Source organism: Neophocaena asiaeorientalis, unplaced genomic scaffold (genome assembly GCF_003031525.2).
Source record: "Neophocaena asiaeorientalis asiaeorientalis breed wild unplaced genomic scaffold, Neophocaena_asiaeorientalis_V1.1 scaffold43, whole genome shotgun sequence".
Taxonomy (NCBI): Eukaryota; Metazoa; Chordata; class Mammalia; order Artiodactyla; family Phocoenidae; genus Neophocaena; species Neophocaena asiaeorientalis.
In genome coordinates, this window is record NW_020173674.1 from 13,566,459 (window position 1) to 13,588,179 (window position 21,721).

Consider the following 21,721-nt stretch of genomic DNA (forward strand, 5'->3'; position numbering starts at 1 on the left):
TCAATTTTTTCTTTTCATGGATTGTACTTTTGGTGTTGTATCTTAAAAGTCTTTGCCAAGCCCAAGGTCACCTAGATTATCTCTTATATTATCTCCTAGGAGTTAGAGTTTTGTGTTTTACGTCTAGGTCTATCCAATTTGAGTTAATTTTTTGAAAAGTGTAAGGTTTGTGTCTAGGTTTATTTTATAGTTTTGTATATGGATATCCAGTTGTTTCAGTACTGTTTTTGAAGAGATTCAATTCTCTATTGAATTGCCTTTGCTCCTTTGTCAAAGATCAGTTTACTATATTTGTGTGGGTTTATTTCTGATCTCTTTTTTCTGTTCCATTGGTCTAGACATAGATCAAGACTAGGTCTAGACATAGATCTAGAGTAGACATATTCTTTCACCAATGCCACACTATCTTGATGACTGTAGCTTTATAGTAAGCCTTGACGTCAGATAGTGTCCTCCAAATTTGTTCTTTCTTTGCATATTGCGTTGGCTATTCTGGATCTTTTGCCTTTCCAGATAAACTTTAGAATCAGTTTTTTGATATTCACAAAGTAATGTTCTAGGATTTTGACTGGGATTGCATTGAATCTATAGATCCAGTTGGGAAGAATTGACATCTTAACAGTGCTAAATATTCCTATCCATGAACATGGAATATCTCTCCAATATTTTTTCAGATCTTTTGTGATTTGTTTCATCAGATAGATCTTGTACATGTTTTGTTAGATTTATACTTAAGGTTTTCCTTTTTTTGGGTGCTAATATAAATGATATTATATTTAAACTTCAAATTCCAATTCCATTTATTCATTGCTGGCATATAGGAAAGCAGTTGACTTCTATCTTGCAACTTAATATAATCACTTAACAGTTCCAGGAGGTTTTGCTTTTTGCTTGTTTGTTGTTTTATTCTTTGGGATTTTCTACATAAACAGTTATGGTATCTGTGAACAACGAAAGTTTTATTTCTTCTTCTCCGATCTGTATACCTCTTACTTACTTTTCTTGTCTTATTGCATTAAGTAGGCTTCCAGTACAGTGTTGAAGAGGAGTGGTGAGAGGAGAGGAGACATCCTTGCTTGTTCCCAGTCTTAGGGGGAAAGCATATACAGTTAACCCTTGAACAATGTGGGGAGAAAGGGACTCTGGCTCCCGCACAGTTGAAAATCCATGTATAACTGTACAGTCAGCCCTCCATATCTGCTGTTCCACACCCTGGATTCAGCCAACTGCAGATCATGTAGTACTGTATACGTATTTATTGAAAAAAATCTGCATGTTAATGGACCCACATCGTTCAAACATATATGTTTTTCTAGGGTCAACTGTCGTTTCTCACCTTTAAATGTAGCTATGGGTTTTTTGTAGACATTGTTTATCAACTTGAGAAGTTCCCCACTCTTCCCAGTTTGATGATAGTTTTTATCAAAACTAGGTTTTAGAGTTTGTCAGGTGCCTTTTCTGTATCTATTGATATGATCATATGATTTTTCTTCTTTATCCTGTTGATGTGATGTATCATATTATTAACTGATTTTGAAATGTTTAACCAGCCTTGCCTACTGGAATAAATCCCCATTTGGTCATAGTGTGTAACTTTTTTTTTATACATTATTGTATTCGATTTGCCAGCATTTTGTTGAGCATTTTTACTTCTGTGTTCATAAAAGATATTAGACTGTAGTTTTCCTTTCTTCAATGTTTTTGTCCAGTTTTGGTATCAGGGTAGTGCTGGCCTCAGAAGCAGTCCCACTTCTGTTTTCTTGAAGAGATTATGGAGATTTGGTGTAATTTCTTCCTTAGGTGTTTGGTAGAATTTACCAGTGAACCCACCTGGGCCTGGCACTTTCTGTCTTAAGAGGTTTTTAATGATTGATTCAGTGTAATAGATATAGGCCTATTCAGATCATCTGTTTCTTCTTGTGTCAATTTTGGTAGTCTGTGTCTTTCAAGGAATTGGTCCATTTCACCTAGCTTATCAAACTTGTGGGCCTTGAGTTGTTCATAATAGTCCTTTACTATCCTTTTAGTGTCCATAGGATCAGTAGTGATAGCTTGTCTTTCATTTCTGGTATTAATAATTTGTATCTTCCCTCTTTTTTTTCTTTGTTAGCCTGGCTAAAGGTTTATTGATTTTATTGGTCTTTTCAAAGAACCAGCTTTTGATTTCATTGATTTTTTTTTTTTTTCCTCTGTTGATTTCCTGTTTTCAGTCTCACTGATTTCTGCTCTAATTTTGATTATTTCTTTTCTTCTGCTTACTTTGGATTTAATTTGTTCTTCTTTTTCTTGTTTCCTAAAGTGGAAGTTTAAATTATTGATTTTATTTAGATCTTTCTTCTTTTCTAGTATGTGCATTCAAAGCAGTAACATTCCGTCTAAACGCTGCTTTCGCTACATCCCACAAATTTTAATTAGTTGTATTTTCATTTAGTTAAAAATATTTTAGGGCTTCCCTAGTGGCGCAGTGGTTGGGAGTCCGCCTGCCGATTCAGGGGACACGGGTTCGTGCCCCGGTCTGGGAGGATCCCACATGCCGCGGAGCAGCTGGGCCCGTGAGCCATGGCCGCTGAGCCTGCGCGTCCGGAGCCTGTGCTCCGCAACAGGAGAGGCCACAACAGTGAGGGGCCCGCGTACCGCAAAAAAATAAAAGAAAGAAAGAAAAAAATATATTTTAAAATTTCTCTTGCAATGTCTTCTTTGAGCCATGTGTTACTTAAAGTGTGTTGCTTAATCTCTAAGTATTTAGGGATTTTTCCAGTTATCTTTCTGTTACTGATTTCTAGTTTAATTTCCTTGTGTTCTGACAGCATACTTTGTATGATTTCAGTTCTTTTAAATTTGTTACAGTGTGTTTTGTGGACCAGAATGTGGTCTATCTTGGCCTAAGCTGTTTTTCAAGGAGAACATTACTAAGGAGTCTGGGTCCTATGCATTTGCTCTTAATTCTGAAATGAAGTGCTTCTCTTCCTTGGTCCTGGCACATTATTTGGGCCAGTCTCCTACAAAAGAACCTCTGTCTATGAGCTGTTGACTCCAGAGCTATACCTATAGAGGAGAAGCATACAGAGATTGGAGTAAATGATTAAATAATTTTAATGGTCATTTATTAGACACTTACTATTTGCCATCACTTTACATTTATTATTTCAGTAAGTTTTCCAAATAGCCCTATAAGTTGAAAGAATTTTTATTATCTTTTTACAGATAAGGAAACTGAGGTTCAGAGAGATTGATTTACACAGAATGATACTAATATAGGTACTAGCAGGAAGAGTCAAAATCGGGTCCATCTGATTCTGAAGCCCGTATTCTCAGAAACAATGTTAAAAACAGACACATGAGATCCCAGTTCAAGCCAAACTCTAATCCATGGCAGAAATGGAAAACTGGAAGTTTGCTAAAGGAATATTTGTATAATGCTGTGCCTTTTATTGGTTTCTCTCCAAAATCAGTATCTCCAACAGTTTTGGTGCCTTTAGCAGCAAGCATTCCAGTAGTAGTGCTTCCTAAGAGCACCTATCTTGGAGTAAAATGTAGGCTGTATTTATCTAACTTGGAGTTTCCCAACCAGGAATGATTTTGATCCCCAGGGAACATTTGACAATGTCTGGATACATTTTTGGTGGTCACAACTGGGTGACTACTGGCATCTAGTGGGAAGAGGCCAGGGGTACTGCTAAACATCCTACAGTGCACAAGACCCCCCCTACCCCCTAAACAAAGAATTATCTGACCCAAAATATCAATAGTGGAGGTTGAGAAACCCTGAGTCTAGCTTGTTCCATTCTGTTATTACTGAGAAAACCTTGATCCCTCAGAAATCCCTCAGCATTCTGTCAGGATTTGGTTTCCAAGGCTAAGTGCCTCCTATGTAAATACTTTGTGGGTCAGTCCATTAATTCATTCTGGCACATTTCCTGTACCTTGAGCTTAGCAGCCAGAGGCCTGTTAAATGGTTGGGCTTTTTTTTTAATAGGGTGCTACTTTTTCTTCCTGATGTTTCTTGAGAGACGGGCTCAGTTGGCCTGCAGCTCTTACAGAAGAGAACCTGGTGACAATACTCTAATCTGTTGCTGGCATCTTTAGCTCCCTAATCTATGTTTACGTGGCACTGAAAATCAACTCTTCCTGCTGCCAGGCCCCATTCCTCCTTAACACTCTGGCACCACTGGCAGAGAATACCTCCCTAGTCTCTTCCACACAGTACAACCATACATGATTATTTTATTGCGCAGCTGTTTTCCAGAAGACGTTTCCTGAGGCATGGATATACAGGATGCTTCTGGAGCTGTGAGTTGGAGCCTCAGTCATTTCTGTTCCAGTTGCAGATATATCCACAGTGCTCTTAAAGCATCTGGTATTTTCCTTAACTGTTTTCCTGTTTGTAACTCTCGTCCTCTCCCCCAGATTTTAAGCTCCTACGATATGGGGTTTGTTTTTTCAATTTTTTTCGTATCCTGTCTTAGGAACTAGCATTTCTTTCATCATATACTAAGAAAATCAACTTGCCTTCTTCCATTTTGGGTTATATGCTTTTCTGTTAAAAGTTGGAGGAAATTATAAGGAACTAAAATCATTTGAGAGAGACTGGTGGTCAGAGGTTGATATCAACCATCTAGATAAAGATAAGCAAGCCAGAGGAACAATTCATAAACTCAATGGAATTGAGCCTGGTTCCAAATAAAACTGAATAATTCTTTCCTGAGTAGTGGACCTTGGAATTTAAAAAGTTATTTTCATTATCAAGGAGGCCTAGAAAACTCAAGAAAGTTTCTATTAAGGAAGTCCTATAGGGGAACTTCCCTGGTGGCGCAGTGGTTAAGAATCCACTTGCCAATACAGGGGACATGGGTTCGATCCCTGGTCCAGGAAGATCCCACATGCTGCGGAGCAACTAAGCCTGTGTGCCACAACTGCTTGAGCCTGTGCTCTTCAGCCCACGAGCCACAACTGCTGAGCCCGCGTGCTGCGACTACTGAAGTCCGTGCACCTAGAGCCCATCCTCTGCAACAAGAGAAGCCACCACAATGAGAAGCCCGCACACCGCAACGAAGAGTAGCCCCCACTCGCCACAACTAGAGAAAGCCCTCGTGCAGCAACCAAGACCCAACACAGCAATAAATAGATAGATAGATGGATAGATGGATAAATAAATAAATTTATTTATTTATTTACAAAAAGAAAGTCCTATAGGTAGCTTACCCTCCTCATGACCCAGAGGTTCAGCAAAATTTCCCAAGTCAGATATCATTATTACAGAATTTTCTGTAAAGTTTAAGCAAAGGCATATATTTACCTCATTTAAGTGATATGCCACAGGGCCCTCAATAGGGATTTTTTTTTTTTTTTTTTCTGCGTTGGGTCTTCGTTGCTGTGCACCGGCTTTCTAGTTGCGGCGAGCGGCGGCTACTCTTTGTTGCGGTGTGTGGGCTTGTCATTGTGGTGGCTTCTCTTGTTGTGGAGCACGGGCTCTAGGCGTGTGGGCTTCAGTAGTTGTGGCACGTGGGCTCAGTAGTTGTGGCTCACGGGCTCTAGAGCACAGGCTCAGCAGTTGTGGTGCACGGGCTTAGTTGCTCCATGACATGTGGGATCTTCCCAGGCCAGGACTTGAACCTGTGTTCCCTGCAATGGCAGGCGGATTCTTAATGACTGCGCCACCAGGGAAGCCCCCTCAATAGGGATTTGAGGTCAGTGGGTCATTGACAGAACCCTCAAATGCTGTCTTTCTTAGGCCTTCAGAGAAATCATGACCATTTTGAACAATGTCTTTGAACCTGCAAGATTATAAAGAATGTATTGTTTGGATGGTATTGGTTTATCTAAAACAGTATTTCTCAACCTTTATTTTATCATTACCTTCCTAAGGAGCCTTTTTAGACATCTTTTTCCCTAATCACCCCTCTCCCATGAAATTTTAATATCACAGATAATGCTGTGTATCTGTTCATGTACTGCAGTACTTTGGCAGGGATTGGGGATTGTACTCTCTAAGATTTTTCCCCCACCATGAACAGTTTTCACCCCCATGGGGGCAGTCCTGCCCATGTTGACGATATGTTAATCTAGAAGTATCATCATCTTGGGAATGAGTTGTTTGTACCTTTCTTAACAAATTGAAACAGGGACAAGGACTCTGTCAGTAAACTAATGTTAAAAAAGAGTCTTCTCATGCAATGGCCTGAAGCAACTGAGGAAGAGTGAGAAGACTACTTTTCTCATATTTCATAGCTTATATGGAGGACATTTTCTCTCTGAACAACCTCTTGACCATCTGAGGAAAGAACAGGGAAACACCAGGAGTAGCAGAGCAATAAATGCAGTGCTCTAAAAGGAGGGGAAAAAAAAAGACAAGACCCTCTTGCAGTGAAATGCAGAGGAGGAAAATGGTGATACTGAAGAATCTGGGTATAGAACTGTCCATTGTTCCAAGGCTAGTCAGCTCTAACAAGTTCAGTTTCTCAGTCAGAGTTGATTTGCAGCAGAGAATACCATTTAGGCTGTGTAGCACATAAGAATGTTCTATTCTCCCAAGAGGGTTTGGCTCTGTCTGATCAGTAGGGTGGGTGTGTATGAAATGCACCTCGGAAGGAGGAGGAGGAAGAGATGACATGTTCAAGTAAAATGAAATACAACTGCAAATTAAAGTGTCACCCTGTTTTAAAAAAATCCCTTTTTTATTTAATTGGTTACCAAGGAAAAAAATGTCATACAGAAGTGTATGTCTCAGGGAAAGTTAAACTGTGAGATGTTACAAGTGAATCTGGATTCAAGGAAGTTCTCCTGGGGTGGGGCAGGGCAGGAGTTATAAAATACTGCCTTAATAAAAATATTCTGAGGGGGAAAAGCTAGGCTCATAAATTTCTGTTGTGTTACATGCCAGAGGTCCAGAAGAGATTAACAAATATTACCTCATTTGTTCTTTGCTGTCTCTCTCTATCCTATCAGCTGAATGCTGGCTGCCTCTTCCCTGGGGGAGCCTCCTTTTGAGATGTTTTATTAGGAGGAAGGTCATATACAAAGGAGATGCTTTCTCCCAAAGGGTGCTGCTCACCACAAAGACGTCCAGGGACTGAATGCTTTTCTGTGTTAATGGTGTCCTACCATTTTTCATGTGTCTTTCCCAGAATTTTTATGAACACCCATTTGTCTCTTTAGATTGTGAGCCTACCAGATAGGATATATACAGTACGTGCCACATTGTTGGCACTCAGTAAATGTTATGTAATAATGGGAAGGGAGGCTGATTTATATTATACTATACTATACTATACTATATTGTATTATACTATATTTACATGTAGAATTGTTCTTGAGAAACATGTCTGGTTTCTCTGAGATAGAGACTTGACAGATAGGACTTGTCAGCTTTCTTCAGCCTTAGTTGTGATTCTTCCTTTTCTCCCTTTTCTACTAATCCTAGTTTTGTCTCATGTTTGCAATGGAAACATATAGATAAACACTATAATGTGCTTTCTTTGTCTTCTCCCCCACCAGGGGCAGTGATTGGTGATGGACAGTCTGCCGTGGCCAGTAACATTGCCAATACTACCTACCGGCTCCAGTGGTGGGACTTCACTAAGTTTGACCTCCCAGAAATCAGTAATGGTAAGCCAAGGTAGAACTGGGGATACTGGTGGAAGGTCTGACTCTTACTGGTGAGCCAGAGCTCAGAAACGCACATAGCACTGGATTTTTCATCGCCTCGTTGAGCAGCTGACTGCCGTGTGCCATTTCTGCAGTTCTTCTCTGACTCTCGTTAAGCAATTCAGCAAACGTGTATTGAGCACCCACCCTGAGCAGTGAACAATACTTTGGTACAGTGATCAGAACAATGATAAGGTGGACACCAAAATGAAGATATCTGCCCCAGGAGTTTACCAACTAGTAGTTCATTGTCGCAAGCCTAGAAGTGTAGGTGGAACTGAGAGGAAGAGAAGGAGAAGGGAGTGTAGGAACTGAGAGCCAGACCCTTGAGGAAAGACTACAGTGATGATAAACTCATTTATTAATCTAGATCTGAATAGAACAAAGAGAGTGGCCTGATTGATGTGTGATTTACAAACATGTCTGTCTGTCAGTCCGTTTTCCCAGCTTCTACGAGTCCTCAATCCCATGTCCCAGTTGTTCGATTGAAACCACATCATTTTTTCAAAAATTAATTAATTTATTTATTGGCTGCATTGGGTCTTCCGTTGCTGTGTGCGGGCCCTCTCCAGTTGAAGCGAGTGGGGGCCACTCCTCGCCGTAGTGCGAGGGCTTCTCACTGCCACGGAGCACAGGCCCCAGGCGCTCAGGCTTCAGCAGTCTTGGCACACGGGCTTCAGTAGTTGTGGCTCGTGTGCTCCAGAGCGCAGGCTCAGCAGTTGTGGTGCACGGGCTTGGTTGCTCCGCGGCATGTGGGATCTTCCCGGACCAGGGCCTGAACCCATGTCCCCTGCATTAGCAGGCGGATTCTCAACCACTGCACCACCAGGGAAGCCCAATCACAGCATTTTAGACATCTCATTTCACTTTCTATCTGATGACGGACTCTCACACATCCTTGGGAAGTAGTGGTTCAGCCTCTGCTTGAACACTTCAGATAGGTCACACTGTCTGATGAGTTGGCCCTAGTCCATCACTGCTAAATTCCTGTTCAAATGTTTTTTCTTATACCCAGCCACCATTTCCCTTGCTGTCACTTCCTCCTATTGGTCCTAGTTCTACCTCTGAATCTCCATAGAATAAGTTTAATGACGTCTCTTCTGAGTGACAGTTCTCAAGCTATTTGAAGATAAACTGCCATTTCCCTTTAAATCATTCTTTTTGGGCCAGAATTCCTGAGATTCCTTTTACGATCTGGTTTTCAAATCCTTGACAGTTCTGCTCATTTCCTCTTTAAGCTTTGAGGTGGCAGAACAACGTAGAACACTCCAGATGAGAGCTGTCCAAAACAGAGTACAATGATGGTTTGGACAGTGTTAGTTCAGCTTAAGATTTCAACAGCTTTTTCTGAAGCCACTATTGAGTTTGCAGTCACTTAAAATTCCTTGATGGGACTTCCCTGGTTGCACAGTGGTTAAGAATCTGCCTGCCAATGCAGGAGACACGGGTTCGATCTCTGGTCCAGGAAGATCCCACATGCCGTGAAGCAACTAAGCCCATGCGCTACAACTACTGAGCCTGCACTCTTGAGCCTACAAGCCACAACTGCTGGGCCCGTGTGCTGCAACTATTGAAGCCTACATGCCTAGAGCCCACACTCTGCAACAAGGGAAGCCACCGCAATGAGAAGCCTGCTCACCGGAATGAAAAGTAGCTCCTGCTCACCACAACTAGAGAAAGCCCGTGCACAGCAACGAGGACCCAATGAAGCCAAACATAAATAAATAATAAATAAATGTATTTATTTATTAAAAAAATACTTGATAACTATTAATAAACCAAGACTTTACTGTCCTGTACTTACTTGTACAGTTCGAATGTTTTAAAAACCAAAGGTTTGTATTTGTTTCTGTTAAGTTTTATCTTAATAGTGTCAATTGCTCTTCTTAGTTCCTGCCTCTCAACATTTTTTTGAACTTCGATTCAGCCCTTTTTTCCCCAACCTTACATCATCTTCTAATTTGATAAACATACTTTCTCTCTCTTTTTTTTTTTTTTTTTAAACCCAAGGTACTTTAATTTTTTTTTTTTTTTTTTTTTTTTTTGGCTGCATAGGGTCTTAGTTGCAGCATGAGGGCTCTTTTGTTGTGGCGGGAGTGCTTAGTTGCCCCAAAGCATGTAAGATCTTAGTTCCCCGACCAGGGATTGAACCTGAGTCCCCTGCATTGGAAGCTGGATTCTTAATCACTGGACCACCAGGGAAGTCCCTCTGTCTTACTTTGTTTTTCTGGTTTTTAAAAAAATATTTATTTATTTACTTATTTGGTTGTGCCAGGTCTTAGTTACGGCAGGCGGGCTCCTTAGTTGAGGCATGAGAACTCTTAGTTGTGGCACGCATGTGGGATCTAGTTCCCTGACCAGGGATCGAACCCAGGCCCCCTGCATTGGGAGTGCAGACTGTTTTTTAAATAAAAATTAATACATTTATTTATTTATTTATTTATTTTTGGCTGCATTGGGTCTTTGTTGCTGTGCAAGGGCTTTCTCGAGTTGCGGTGAACAGGGGTTAATCTTTGTTGCGGTGCATGGGCTTCTCATTGTGGTGGCTTCTCTTGTTGCCAGGCATGGGCTCTAGGTGCGCAGGCTCAGTAGTTGTGGCACATGGGCTTAGCCGCTCCACGGCATGTGGGATCTTCCTGGACCAGGGCTCGAACCCGTGTCCCCTGCATTGGCAGGTGGATTCTTAACCACTGTGCCACCAGGGAGTCCCGGGAGCGCAGACTCTTAACCAGTTGTGCCACCAGGGAAGTCCCCCCTCTGTCTTAACTTTGGATTGCTAGCAAAACTAGTGCATCAGTCAGGACTTTGCACCAAGTGTTGTGGTATGTTCCTGTAGGCTTGCTCTGTGTCAATTTTGGTTCACGAATTTGCACCTAGGCTTGTTTGTTCGCATGTGAAGCCCATATTTTTCTATCTTGTCTATAAGGTATTGTAAGAGTTGGTCACATACCTTAAAGTAATCAAGATAGCCCCTTCTATGGCATTTCCCAGTATGCCAATCTTGGTATCCTTATCAGACCATGAAAATGAGGTCAATTTTTTCATGTCCTGATCTTAGTGAAACCTCAGTAGCAATCATTTTTTTCTAAGTGCTTTTAAGCCGCATGTTCAATAATCTATTCTTTACTAGAAATCAAATGCAATCTACCTTTTCCCTTATTAAATACTGTTTGCTTGTTTATAGATTTCTGGCCCAGGTGTTTGCCATAATTTTCCCTAGGTACTTTGTTTCGTTATTTGCTTCGTTTCTTTTATTATAATCTGAAATACATTTACCGAAGATTTTTAAAATATAAAAGGATATACAGTGAAAAGTTTCCCAATCCTGCTCCCAGCTACCCACCACTCCACCCCATAGGCAACCACAGTGAGCAGTGTCTTGCATACCTCTTCAACGATATCGTATGTATATACAAGTACATGCAAATGTTTGTTTTTCCACCTCTACTTAACCTAAATGGTAGCATGTTATACATACTTTTCTTTCTGTACCTTGCTTTCTTTACTTTACGTCTTGGTGATCTTTCCGTATCAGTACATAAAGGATTTACTCAATTCTTTTTTAATGGCTGCCTAGTATCCCACTGTCCTTTATATATATATATATATACACACACATATTTATTTATTTATTTATGGCTGTGTTGGGTCTTTGTTGCTGCATGTGGGCTTTCTCTAGTTGTGGCAAGCGGGGACTACTCTTTGTTGCGGTGCGCAGGCTTCTCATTGCGGTGGCTTCTCTTGTTGCAGAGCACAGGCTCTAGGCATGCGGGCTTCAGTAGTTGTGGCACACAGGCTCAGTAGTTGTAGCTTGCGGGCTGTAGAGCGGAGGCTCAGTAGTTGTGGCGCACGGGCTTAGTTGCTCCACAGCATGTGAGATCTTCCTGGACCAGGCAGGCCGATTCTTAACCACTTTGTCACCAAGAAAGTCCCCCACTGTCCATTTTTTAACCAGTTATTTTTTAACCAGTGTTCTGCTGAGGAATTTTTTTTTTTTTTGGTCTGCTCCGGGTCTTAGTTGTGGCACGTGGGATGTTCGTTGTGGCATGCAGAATCTTTAGTTGCAACATGCGGGATCTAGTTCCCTAACCACGGATTGAACCCAGGCCACCTGTGTTGGGAGTGTAGAGTCTTAACCCCTGGAACACCAGGGAAGCCCCTCTGCTGAGGAACTTTTGTTTCCAGTCTTTTGCTATACAAACCATGCCACAGTTTGTCATATGTGCAAGTATATCATAGGATAAATTCCTAGAAATGGAATTGTAGGGAGGAAGAATATGTAGATTCGTGATTTCGGGAGATACTGCTAAATCACCCTCTGTAGAGATGATACCAATTTATACACTCCCTTGTGGTTCATGAGGGTGCATGTGTCCCTAAACTCTTGCTTGTAGAATGTGCTATCATATTTTGGGGTATTTACAAATCTGATGGTAAAAAATACTATGTAGGTGGGACTTCCCTGGTGGTCCAGTGGTTAGGGCTCTGCACTTCCACTGTTGGGGGCAAGGGTTCAATCCCTGGTCAGGAAACTAGGATCCTGCAAGCCGCGTGGTGTAGCCAAAAAAAAAAAAAAAAAAAAAAAAATAGTATGTAGGTATTTTAAATTTGTATTTCTCATATTATAAACCAGGTTGTGTGGCTCTGCATACATTTAGCCACATGTGTTGCCTTTTCTTGGCTTGTCTCTGTGCTTTACCTATTTTTTTTGTGTGTGTTGTTGATCTTTTCCTTACCAGTTCTACAGGAGCTCTTTATAAATCAGAAAATTAACTCATAATAGGAGTTTCCTGGTTGTCATTTGTCTTTTGACTCTGCTGAAGGTTATTTTTGTCATAGAACTTATTTTAAGTAGTCAGAATTATCCAACTTTCCTTTTATGGTTCCTAGATTTTGTGGCAGCATCAAGAAGATCAGTTAGTACTTTTATATTTTAGTTTTTTACTTTAAATCTTTGATTCATCAGAAGTTTAACCTAGTCCTAAATAAGCAGAGTATGATCCAACTTTTCTCCCATGTGCTACTCATTTGTCGCAACCAGTTTATAAAATGATCTATTTGTCCCCATTGATTTGGGATGTCACTTTCATCCTGTTAATTTCCTGTTGAGTATTTGGATGTATTTATTCTGTCTCTTCTGTCCCAGGGATCTGTCTGATTATTCATGTAACAGTACCACATTGGTTTAAGTTTGAGGCTCTGTTTTAGAATCTGGTAGGACTAGTCTCCTCTTGTTATTTTTTTAATCCAAAATTTCTTGCCTGCTTAAACATTTTGGTTTTCTGTATGGACTTTAAAACTACCTCGCTTCTTCCCTTCACCCCCCTGAAAAAATTCTGTTAGTGTAATTAATGCGATCGCATTGAACATATAAAGTAACTTAAGGAGACTCAATATTGTTATGGTATCTTCTTATGTAAGAACATGGTATGATTTTTCAGTTTCTCCAAGTCTCTCTTGTGGTCTTAGGAATGTTTTAAAGTTTTCTTCGTGTAATTTTATACATTTTTAAAGTTTATTGTTACAAGCTTTAAAAAAAATTCTATTTTACTGAATTTGTTTACTAATTATAGTTGTTATTCAGTTAAATCTCATGGGTTTTCTAAGTATGTTATCTGTAAATAGTATTAATTTTACTTCCTCTGTTCCAAGTTGTACACCTGTGATTTCTTCCTCTTGTCTAAGTGCATTGGCTGCTACCATCAGAACAATGTTAAATAATAGCAGGCATGCTCATATCATTCCTCATTTCAGTAGAAAAACTTCTAGCTTTTTCCCAGTAAGCATATTGCTGACTTTTGGGTTGAACCAGAACTAGTTTATTGTTTTAAGGAAGTCATTATTCTTATTTTATTGTGAGTTTTTAATCAAGAATAGATACTCGGAATTCCCTGGCGGTTCAGTGGTTAGGACTCCCCCCTAACCGCCCCCGCAAAAAAAAAGAATAGATGTTAAATTTAGTCCTGCCTTATCAGCATCTCTGAAGATGATCATGTTTTTTTCTCTCCTTTGACCTAATAATGAGATCATTATGGTTTTTTTTAAACAAGTATCTGGAGACTTAATTGACCTTAAATTAATTTTTAAATCCCAATAGTACCAATAAACTTCCCTTGATTATTATTGTTTTTAATTTATCTATTTTTGGCTGCGTTGGGTCTTCATTGCTGTGCGGGCTTTCTCTAGTTGTGATGAGCAGGGTCTACTCTTTGTTGCGGTGCACAGGCTTCTCATCGTGGAGGCTTCTCTTGTTGCGGAGCACGGGCTCTAGGCATGCAGGCTCCAGTAGTTGTGGCTCGCGGGCTCTAGAGCGCAGGCTCAGTAGTTGCAGTGCATGGGCTTAGTTGCTCCATGACATGTGGGATCTTCCCGGACCAGGGCTCACACCCGTGTCCCCTGCATTGGCAGGCGGGTTCTTTTTTTTTTTGGCAGGTGGGTTCTTAACCACCACCACCAGGGAAGCCCCGAAATCATTATGTTGATAGATTCTGTAATATTGAACCCAACCTTACATCCCTTGAATAAACCCCACCTGGTTCATGGTATATGCTTTAACATTAAATTCTTTCCATGTAGCTTGCTAATAATTTACTTAAGAGTTTTTTCCTTGAAATTTGTGAGATGGATCTATCCTATTCTTTTTCATAAAATCTATGAGTTTTGGTATCAGTGTTATGCTTGTGTTACAAATATAATTTGAAAGTTTTTCTTTTTGTCTGGAACAGCTTAAATAGTATTGGAATTACTTGGTACTTTTTATACTTTAAAGGTCGGAGCCTGATGCTTTTTTCTTCCCTTTTTTTCACAAGCATAGGGAGAGGTAGTTCTTTGATAACGTTTTCTTTGTGAACTGTCCTGTGATGGTTAAGCAAATGAACTCTTCAGCTACCATGTCCAGGTTCAAGTTTTGCTGAGCCACCTTCTAGCAGTGTGACCTTGGTTACTTAATCTCTCTACACCTTAGTTTCCTTGTCTATAAAATGAGGGTTATAATAGTGCCAACCTCATAGGATTGTTAGGAGAATTAAATTAGTTAACATTGATACATGTCAGGCACTCTGTACGGCATCTGGCACTTTCTGTAGTAAATGGTCAGTAAATGTTAGCTCTTTTTATCATGTCTTTTTCTTGGAAATTATACTGTGATTCTTTGAGAGTATGGCTATAATTCTAAAGTCACCCCTGCCCCTGTTTTCAGTACTCTGAGAGGTGTATTTTCCATCTCTGTAAAGTCATGTTCATGTAAAAAAGATAGTTCTCTTTTAACCTGTTGCCTCATCTGTAATTGGCTTCTGATCCTTCTGAAGCATGTTGTTTCTCCCCAGTTGGAGACAATTTTCTTTGATAGAAAAACCAAATATTCAGAAGAATACAGGCATTGGATATGCTGCTAGCAGAGCTGAGACAGTCTTTTTGGTTGTCCTTAACATTCTTTGTACAAGCCTCCACTTGTTCTGACTACAACTTCCTGTCATTCACCTTCTGTGTTCCTTCTTACTTCCTTTGATCATGGCTGTTGTAAAACCTGAGCTGATCAAAAAGCATCATGTGCAACCAGATTGACTCATTTAGTTTGGCTCACCTTTCTTCCTCATTTAAGTCCTGTGCGGTGTTAGAATTCTGCTTTTTAAAAGTGCCCTATTTTTCTCAGAGTTTTGGCCTTGGGAAATACTTGGCATTCTAGGAGTTTAGGACGTATATGTCTGATGGTGGCCATTGTTCCTTGCCATGGTATTACCCTCTAGAATGACAGTCACTTTCACCTGAGGCTCCTGTAATTAACTCTAACTGCTTTTTCTGGTTGGTCTGAATAAAGTCTAGTTACAGTTCTGAATCTGGTAGATTCAGCTGTCAGCAGAGTTCAGTTGGGAATCTGTAGGATTTGTTTCTGAACCTTGCATACTTCACAGAGGAGGGAAGTGTTTGGCTTTGGCACAGCTCATGCCTGGGAGCCACTGGCCCTCAGTTTTACTCACGTGTTCAGCAGCCACTGTGTTGTTAAGAGGTCATCTGACTTATCTGAATTGAATTTAACTCTTTTCTAGAATTAGGCTAAAGAGTGTTACCACCTGTTTCTCTTAGTTGAGATACAGGATTAATGAATTACTATCTGTAAAGCGTTTAGAAATTTGTGAATAAGGCCTCATATAACATAGATAAGTTTGAAACCGCTCTCATGGGGAAAAAAATAGCTCATTAGATTCACTGTGGTTTTTAAGAGTGAACTCTTATGGGAGAATAGCATTAGTCACCAGGGTGCCCTGACGGAACGGACCTTAAGAAACCCAGGGGCTGAGCAGTGTGGGGCACACACACATCCAGAGAGGATGTAGTGATTGGTGCCATTGGGAATGCTTATATAGTGTCATTGGAGCTCTGTGCAGGAGGTCCTATTCTGAACTCTGAGGGCTCAGAGATAGTGAAAAGGAAATTTTCCTGCTGATTTAAACCCCTTTGGGTTTTCCAAATCCATATCTAATGCATTTGTAAAAGTACTGCAACTGCTCATCGCTCCCGTGGCCTCATCTGGCCAGCCAGCAACAGGCTACAAACCGATCTTTGTACAAGGTGTTTGTTTATAATTTATGGAGCTGATAGAAAGGCAGAGCCCTCTGCTCCTCCAGGCGTCAGTACTTCTTACCCCTCCCATTCCCTGCTAGGGCATTTTAACTTGGAATCGTTTATAATTAGGAGGAGACTACATTGCACAGTCTGGAACATGGCTTCCTGCTGTCTTCTGCATCGTTTTTGCTCCTCCTGGAGCTGCCCCCTGAAGCTCTTAAGCAGTTTTGATTTGAAAAATCCTTTCTTTCCTAGACTTTATTTCCATTCTCAGCTGCCCAGCTAACTGCTCCATCATCATTCCCCACATGTGTTTTGCCTTTAAGTGCAGGGCAGTTTGCTGGAGCTCCAGCTCAGGGGTCAAGGACTGTTTGGTGAGACAGCAGTTTTCAAGTGTGGTCCCAGACCAGCAACATCAGACGCCTGGGAACTTGCTAAAAATACAAATTCTCAGTCCTCACCCCAGCGTTCTGTGTTTTAATAAGCCCTCCAGGTGATTATGATGCATGCTGATACTTGAGAACCACTGTGGTAAGGCAAGGCAGGGAGCAGAACAAAGGTTTCTAGTGGTGTGTGGGTTGCCACTGTCTTAAACTGTATTTAACTTCACCTTTTTCTCTACCTGCTTACATCATTATTGAGTCCAAAAAGGATGAGCTCTCCTTGTCATTAGTGCATTACGTTGCTATGGCCTGAGAAAAGAAGTAACAGAGACCCAGGAAATCTCTCCCTTTGTAAATTAACTCATCAAAATTTCAGCCTTACGAGAAGAAGCTGCATGAGCGAATTGAAGCAGTGACCACTCACCACTGTAACTGAACATTTCCATTTCCATTGCTTGTTGTATATTAATTTCCATGAAATTAATATACAACAAGCAATAAATGTAAATTGCTAATTGGAGCTTTGAAATATTAATGAAACTGTAAACACACCACCCACCACTCAGTGAAGCTACCAGATCACTCTGTGCCTATTACATCCCCTTCATTATGGTAGAAGTAAAACCCTAGATCTCTAGCTGTACAAGTTCTGAAAGGGAAACATGCTGCTGGAGAAGCTCCATTTTAATTTTTAGCATTCTCTTTTCACTTGTTATTTGCATATCTCTCTCTCAGCTCACTGCAGGAACTGGGAGCAGTTGTGAAATTGGGTGGAGTTGAGGGGAGGGGACAAAATTTGGGAGATGGCCATTGACTTGGAATCATCATAATACAGTACAAACACAAACACCATGGCTTGAATTTGAGGCTGACAAAATGCTTTTTGTCTATATGCCCAGTTTTTCGTGGGCTTAAAGCCGAGCCTCCCAAAAGATGGAAAACCTTACTTGTACTTTCCCCCTCACCCGCAGACCCCTCTTAGTAATTAATCTGGCAGTATCTAGTTCAGTGCTTTTCTAATGTTGGTGGTGAGTTTTGAGGGTCATCGTAGGCTTCTATATGTTTGACTGAATTGGGGGTTAACACATACAAGCTAGATGTCTGTAACAGCGAGATAGAAAAGCCGACTTTCATAAAATACTCACCATGCATTTTTGGGACATTAAATGTAGATAAAATGGAAACCATACAAAGCTGTCTTAAAGCCCACAGAGTCCCATTTCCTTTTCCGTTTATTTTCATGTCCTACTTAATACTTGTCATTGCTTTCTTTCTCTCTCTGCCTTTGATGGTTGCAGTCTAAATTGTCAGTTTCTTTTTACCTTTCTGAGGATTGTGCCAACATAAAGGTTAGAAAACCAAGATGGACTCACTTTTTTTTTTTAATTTATTTTATTTTTGGCTCTGTTGGGTCTTTGTTGCTGCACGCAGGCTTTCTCTAGTTGCAGCGAGCCGGGGCTACTCTTCGTTGCGGTAGGCAGGCTTCTCATTGCATTAGCTTCTCTTGTTGCAGAGCATGGGCTCTAGGCACGCAGGCTTCAGTAGTTATGGCACGCGCAGACTCAGTAGTCATGGCTCGTGGCCTCTAGAGTGCTGGCTCAGTAGTTGTGGCACAGGGGCTTAGTTGCTCCGCAGCATGTGGGATCTTCCTAGACCAGGGCTCGAACCCGTGTCCCCTGCATTGGCAGGCAGATTCTTAACCACTGCGCCACTAGGGAAGTCCCTGGACTCACTGTTGAAGCTCCTGCAGTTGCTTTGGTTCTGTATCCCCAACTGTAATCATGTGTCAGTCCTGGGAAGGGGGAGGAGATTATCTTTTTGGCAACAGGCTTGGGACCCTGAGTAAGGAGCAGACAGTCTCAGTGCTAACTAGATAAATCTAGCCATACAGGCTTGAGCAGATGGTGGGTTGGAAGTTGAGCAGTACAGAGCCCTAATGGTGATAGCAATGAGTATTTGGATGTCATTATCTTATTAGTTAGCAAACAGAACCATCCTTGTGGTCCCTCCTCAGCTTTATGTGTAATGGTGCTGTACGTGTCAGCCCCCAGGAGTTGGCACAATAGCCTAATCAATGTGTTCTGATGTCTTTTTTGATCTCCTCTGTCATCTCTATGGCTTCATTAAAAACACACACAGGGAAAGGGGGATGAATATAGAGTTTTAGAAATCACTCTGGATCCCTGATCCCACAAGTCTCAAGTTCCCCCTGGAAAGCAGCTCTTTGTTTTGTTTTCCTTAAGGTAATTTCCTGGGGAAACTTGCCCTTGACCTTCCTGGTCAGGCCATTTGGCTTCCTAGAGTAGATCCCCTGGAATCTGGTGAGGGCAGTTGAACTTGCCTTTTTGTTTGTTTTAACCATAATGCCTCTGACAGTGGACATCTGAAGTGATCTCCTTCAAATAAGAGAAAGTGAATTAGTCTCTTTGCATGTAAGTAGATCTAAATGAGACAGAGCCCAGAAGAGCTTGGTCCCTTTGGATGTGTTGTGCTGTTCTGCTCATGCCCATGGTGTGGGCCATCTGATTCCAGGCTCACATCAAGGGTAGGCCACTTCCTCCCGGCAGGGATTTGCACAATGGGCCTCAGAGAGGGATTCAAATGAAAACCGGAACAAATCATGCAGGCGCAGCCCCAGAGCTAGCTAACATCTCATTAGTCCTGTCATGTGGCACGATTCTCCCCACGGACAGGCATTCCTCCACCCCACCTCCGACCCCACCCGTTCCCTCGCTGGTGCTGAGCCTGCCTGCTGCCTGGCTGACTGTGCTTAAATTCTCAGTAACTGCTACGTGCAGACTGGGGCTGCCCATGGTCGTTGGCTTATGGTATGGGTGAGGGATAGAGCGTAGTGAGAAATGAAAATAGTTCCAGCCATCCAGCCAGGGCTAGGCTTTGTTTCTCTTTATCCTCTCTTGTGGAATTAGGGATTAGCATTAGCAAGGAGCCATCCAGAAGACTGAAGTCTCTAAATGCTCCAGTTTTCTTAAATGAGAAAATAAGACGAAAACTGGTGAAATGATTTCCTTCTCCAAGGTCACATAGAGATGGGGAGTAGGATTCTCACCCCCAAGGAAGTTTTACCTGGATCACCTATTTCTTGGAATCAGTGGGTTTACATTTTCATTCATCTCAGTTTTGGACAATAACAGCTGTTGAGTGGCTCTCCAGGAACAATTTTTAATAACTTTTTCCCTAGCTCATCTCTCAAATGATGTTTCCTAAGTGTGAGCTGAGGCTCAGCATGTGGTTATGGTTGTGTTGACTCTCTGTACTTTCCTATTAAAGTGGTAGAAGAGACATATCTTTTGTGTGTCTTGTGTTGCTTGTTCCATGACATTTTAGTTTGATAAGGCAGCCTTTAGTATTTCTAGAGAGGGTTCAGGTTCAGGCCCTTAGAGAGACCCCCAGATTTCTTGACCCAGAATTTTTTATACCATCAACTCCAAACTTTCTTACCCTCTTTTCTTTCTTTGTCTGATGCAGCCTCCATGAATGTGCTGGTGCAGAACTGCAAGATCTACAATGATGCCAGCTGTGACATTTCTGCAGATGGCCAGCTTCTGGCGGCTTTCATCCCTAGCAGCCAAAGGGGCTTTCCTGATGAAGGCATCCTGGCAGTGTACTCTCTGGCCCCCCATAACCTGGGCGAAATGCTCTACACCAAGCGATTTGGTAAGGGATAGGAAGCCCAACTTGGTGACAAAGGGATGCTGGTACCTTGGCCTGGGCATTCCTAGGTGAGGTATAGCTTAGGTGGGAGTAATGGTCACATACTGCCCCTGCTTCACTGGGGCACGTGTCAGAGGAAGATTGCTTTGTGCTGGCTAGTAGCATTGCAGAAGAATCTCAGAATAAGAGTCCTCCCTACCACAGTGGCATCACCAGCATACTCCTGTTGTTATGGGCAGGAATAAGGGAGAGCTTCGTTCTTGGCCATGGCTTGGGGAAGTGGGCACACACACACTGCAAGGCCGTTTGGCATTGTGTATTAAAAGCCCCCAAAATGTATGTTCTCTTTGATCCAGTAATTTCACTTCTAAGGAAATAATCAGAAAACTATGCAAGATTTATTCAGAAGGATGTTCACAGCAGTGTTATTTATCATAGAGAAAAATGTCAAATTGTGAAGAGTTGCTTAAAGAAATAATGGTGCATTAATAAGGCAGAATACCATTTGGCCTTTAAAATGCTCTTACAGAAGACTATTTAATGGTGAAAAATGTTCGTAATGGATGAAGTGAAAAAAGTAGATTTCAAAATAGTATTTACAGTATAATAATTTTTATAATGTGATTCTATGATAATACTGATTAGCATTTATAAAGTACTTTTTATGTGTCAGACACTGTACTCAGTACTTTACATGCCTTCTCATTGCACTCTTCACTACAGTCCTATGAGATTAACCCCAGAGTGACCAAACAAAGATGAAGATTAGAGAGAAAGAGAAAAGACTAAGAGGGAAAATTATTCCCTTGTAATAGCAAGAACTCTGGGAGATGTTTCTCTGTTTTTCTGGCCCTCAGGTCCCAATGCCATTTCAGTGAGCCTGTCCCCGATGGGTCGATATGTAATGGTGGGCTTGGCCTCACGAAGGATCCTGCTGCACCCTTCCACGGAGCACATGGTGGCCCAGGTCTTCAGGCTGCAACAGGCCCATGGTGGCGAGACCTCCATGAGGGTGAGTGCATTGCTCGTGGCTTCACTGTATGGCGGCTCTCCTAGGCCTGGCTGGCAGGGTAATGCAGGACAAGGTTGTGGTCTCCCAGCCAGGACCAGAGATGTCATGCCCATAAGGAGCCAGGAAGGACTCCAGTCCAGCCTAGTAATGACCAGCAGACCGCACTTTTGGAAGCTCTGGACTATTAAAAGGCAGGGGCTTTCTCATACCCTAAATCATGAGCTGGGTCCCCAGAGGCCTGAAAGGATCTTTGCATAAAGACCAAACTGAATACTTCCTTACCTCAACATGAAACCTTTAGTCTGGAGATACACAGAGAACCCAATGAAATATTTATGCTTCTTTTTAAAATAAATTTTTCAGGACGCAAGCTATAAAAAGAGATAAATAGTATACTATGAAATGTTCTTTTCCTGAGGTTGTAATCATGATGGAGGATAAGGACTTT

The 21,721-nt window shown here is 41.5% G+C and overlaps 1 protein-coding gene across 17 annotated transcripts in view; it reads left to right on the forward strand.

Moving 5' to 3' along the window:
* The window catches only part of AMBRA1 (autophagy and beclin 1 regulator 1), a 173,906-nt gene that overhangs the window by 121,752 nt on the left and 30,433 nt on the right, over positions 1–21,721 (forward strand). For all 17 annotated transcript variants that reach the window (XM_024749565.1, XM_024749566.1, XM_024749561.1 and 14 more), the window contains 3 exons: positions 7,495–7,605; positions 20,076–20,264; positions 21,119–21,273. In XM_024749565.1, the coding sequence (XP_024605333.1) occupies positions 7,495–7,605; positions 20,076–20,264; positions 21,119–21,273 (455 nt within the window). The remainder of the gene's footprint in view (positions 1–7,494; positions 7,606–20,075; positions 20,265–21,118; positions 21,274–21,721) is intronic.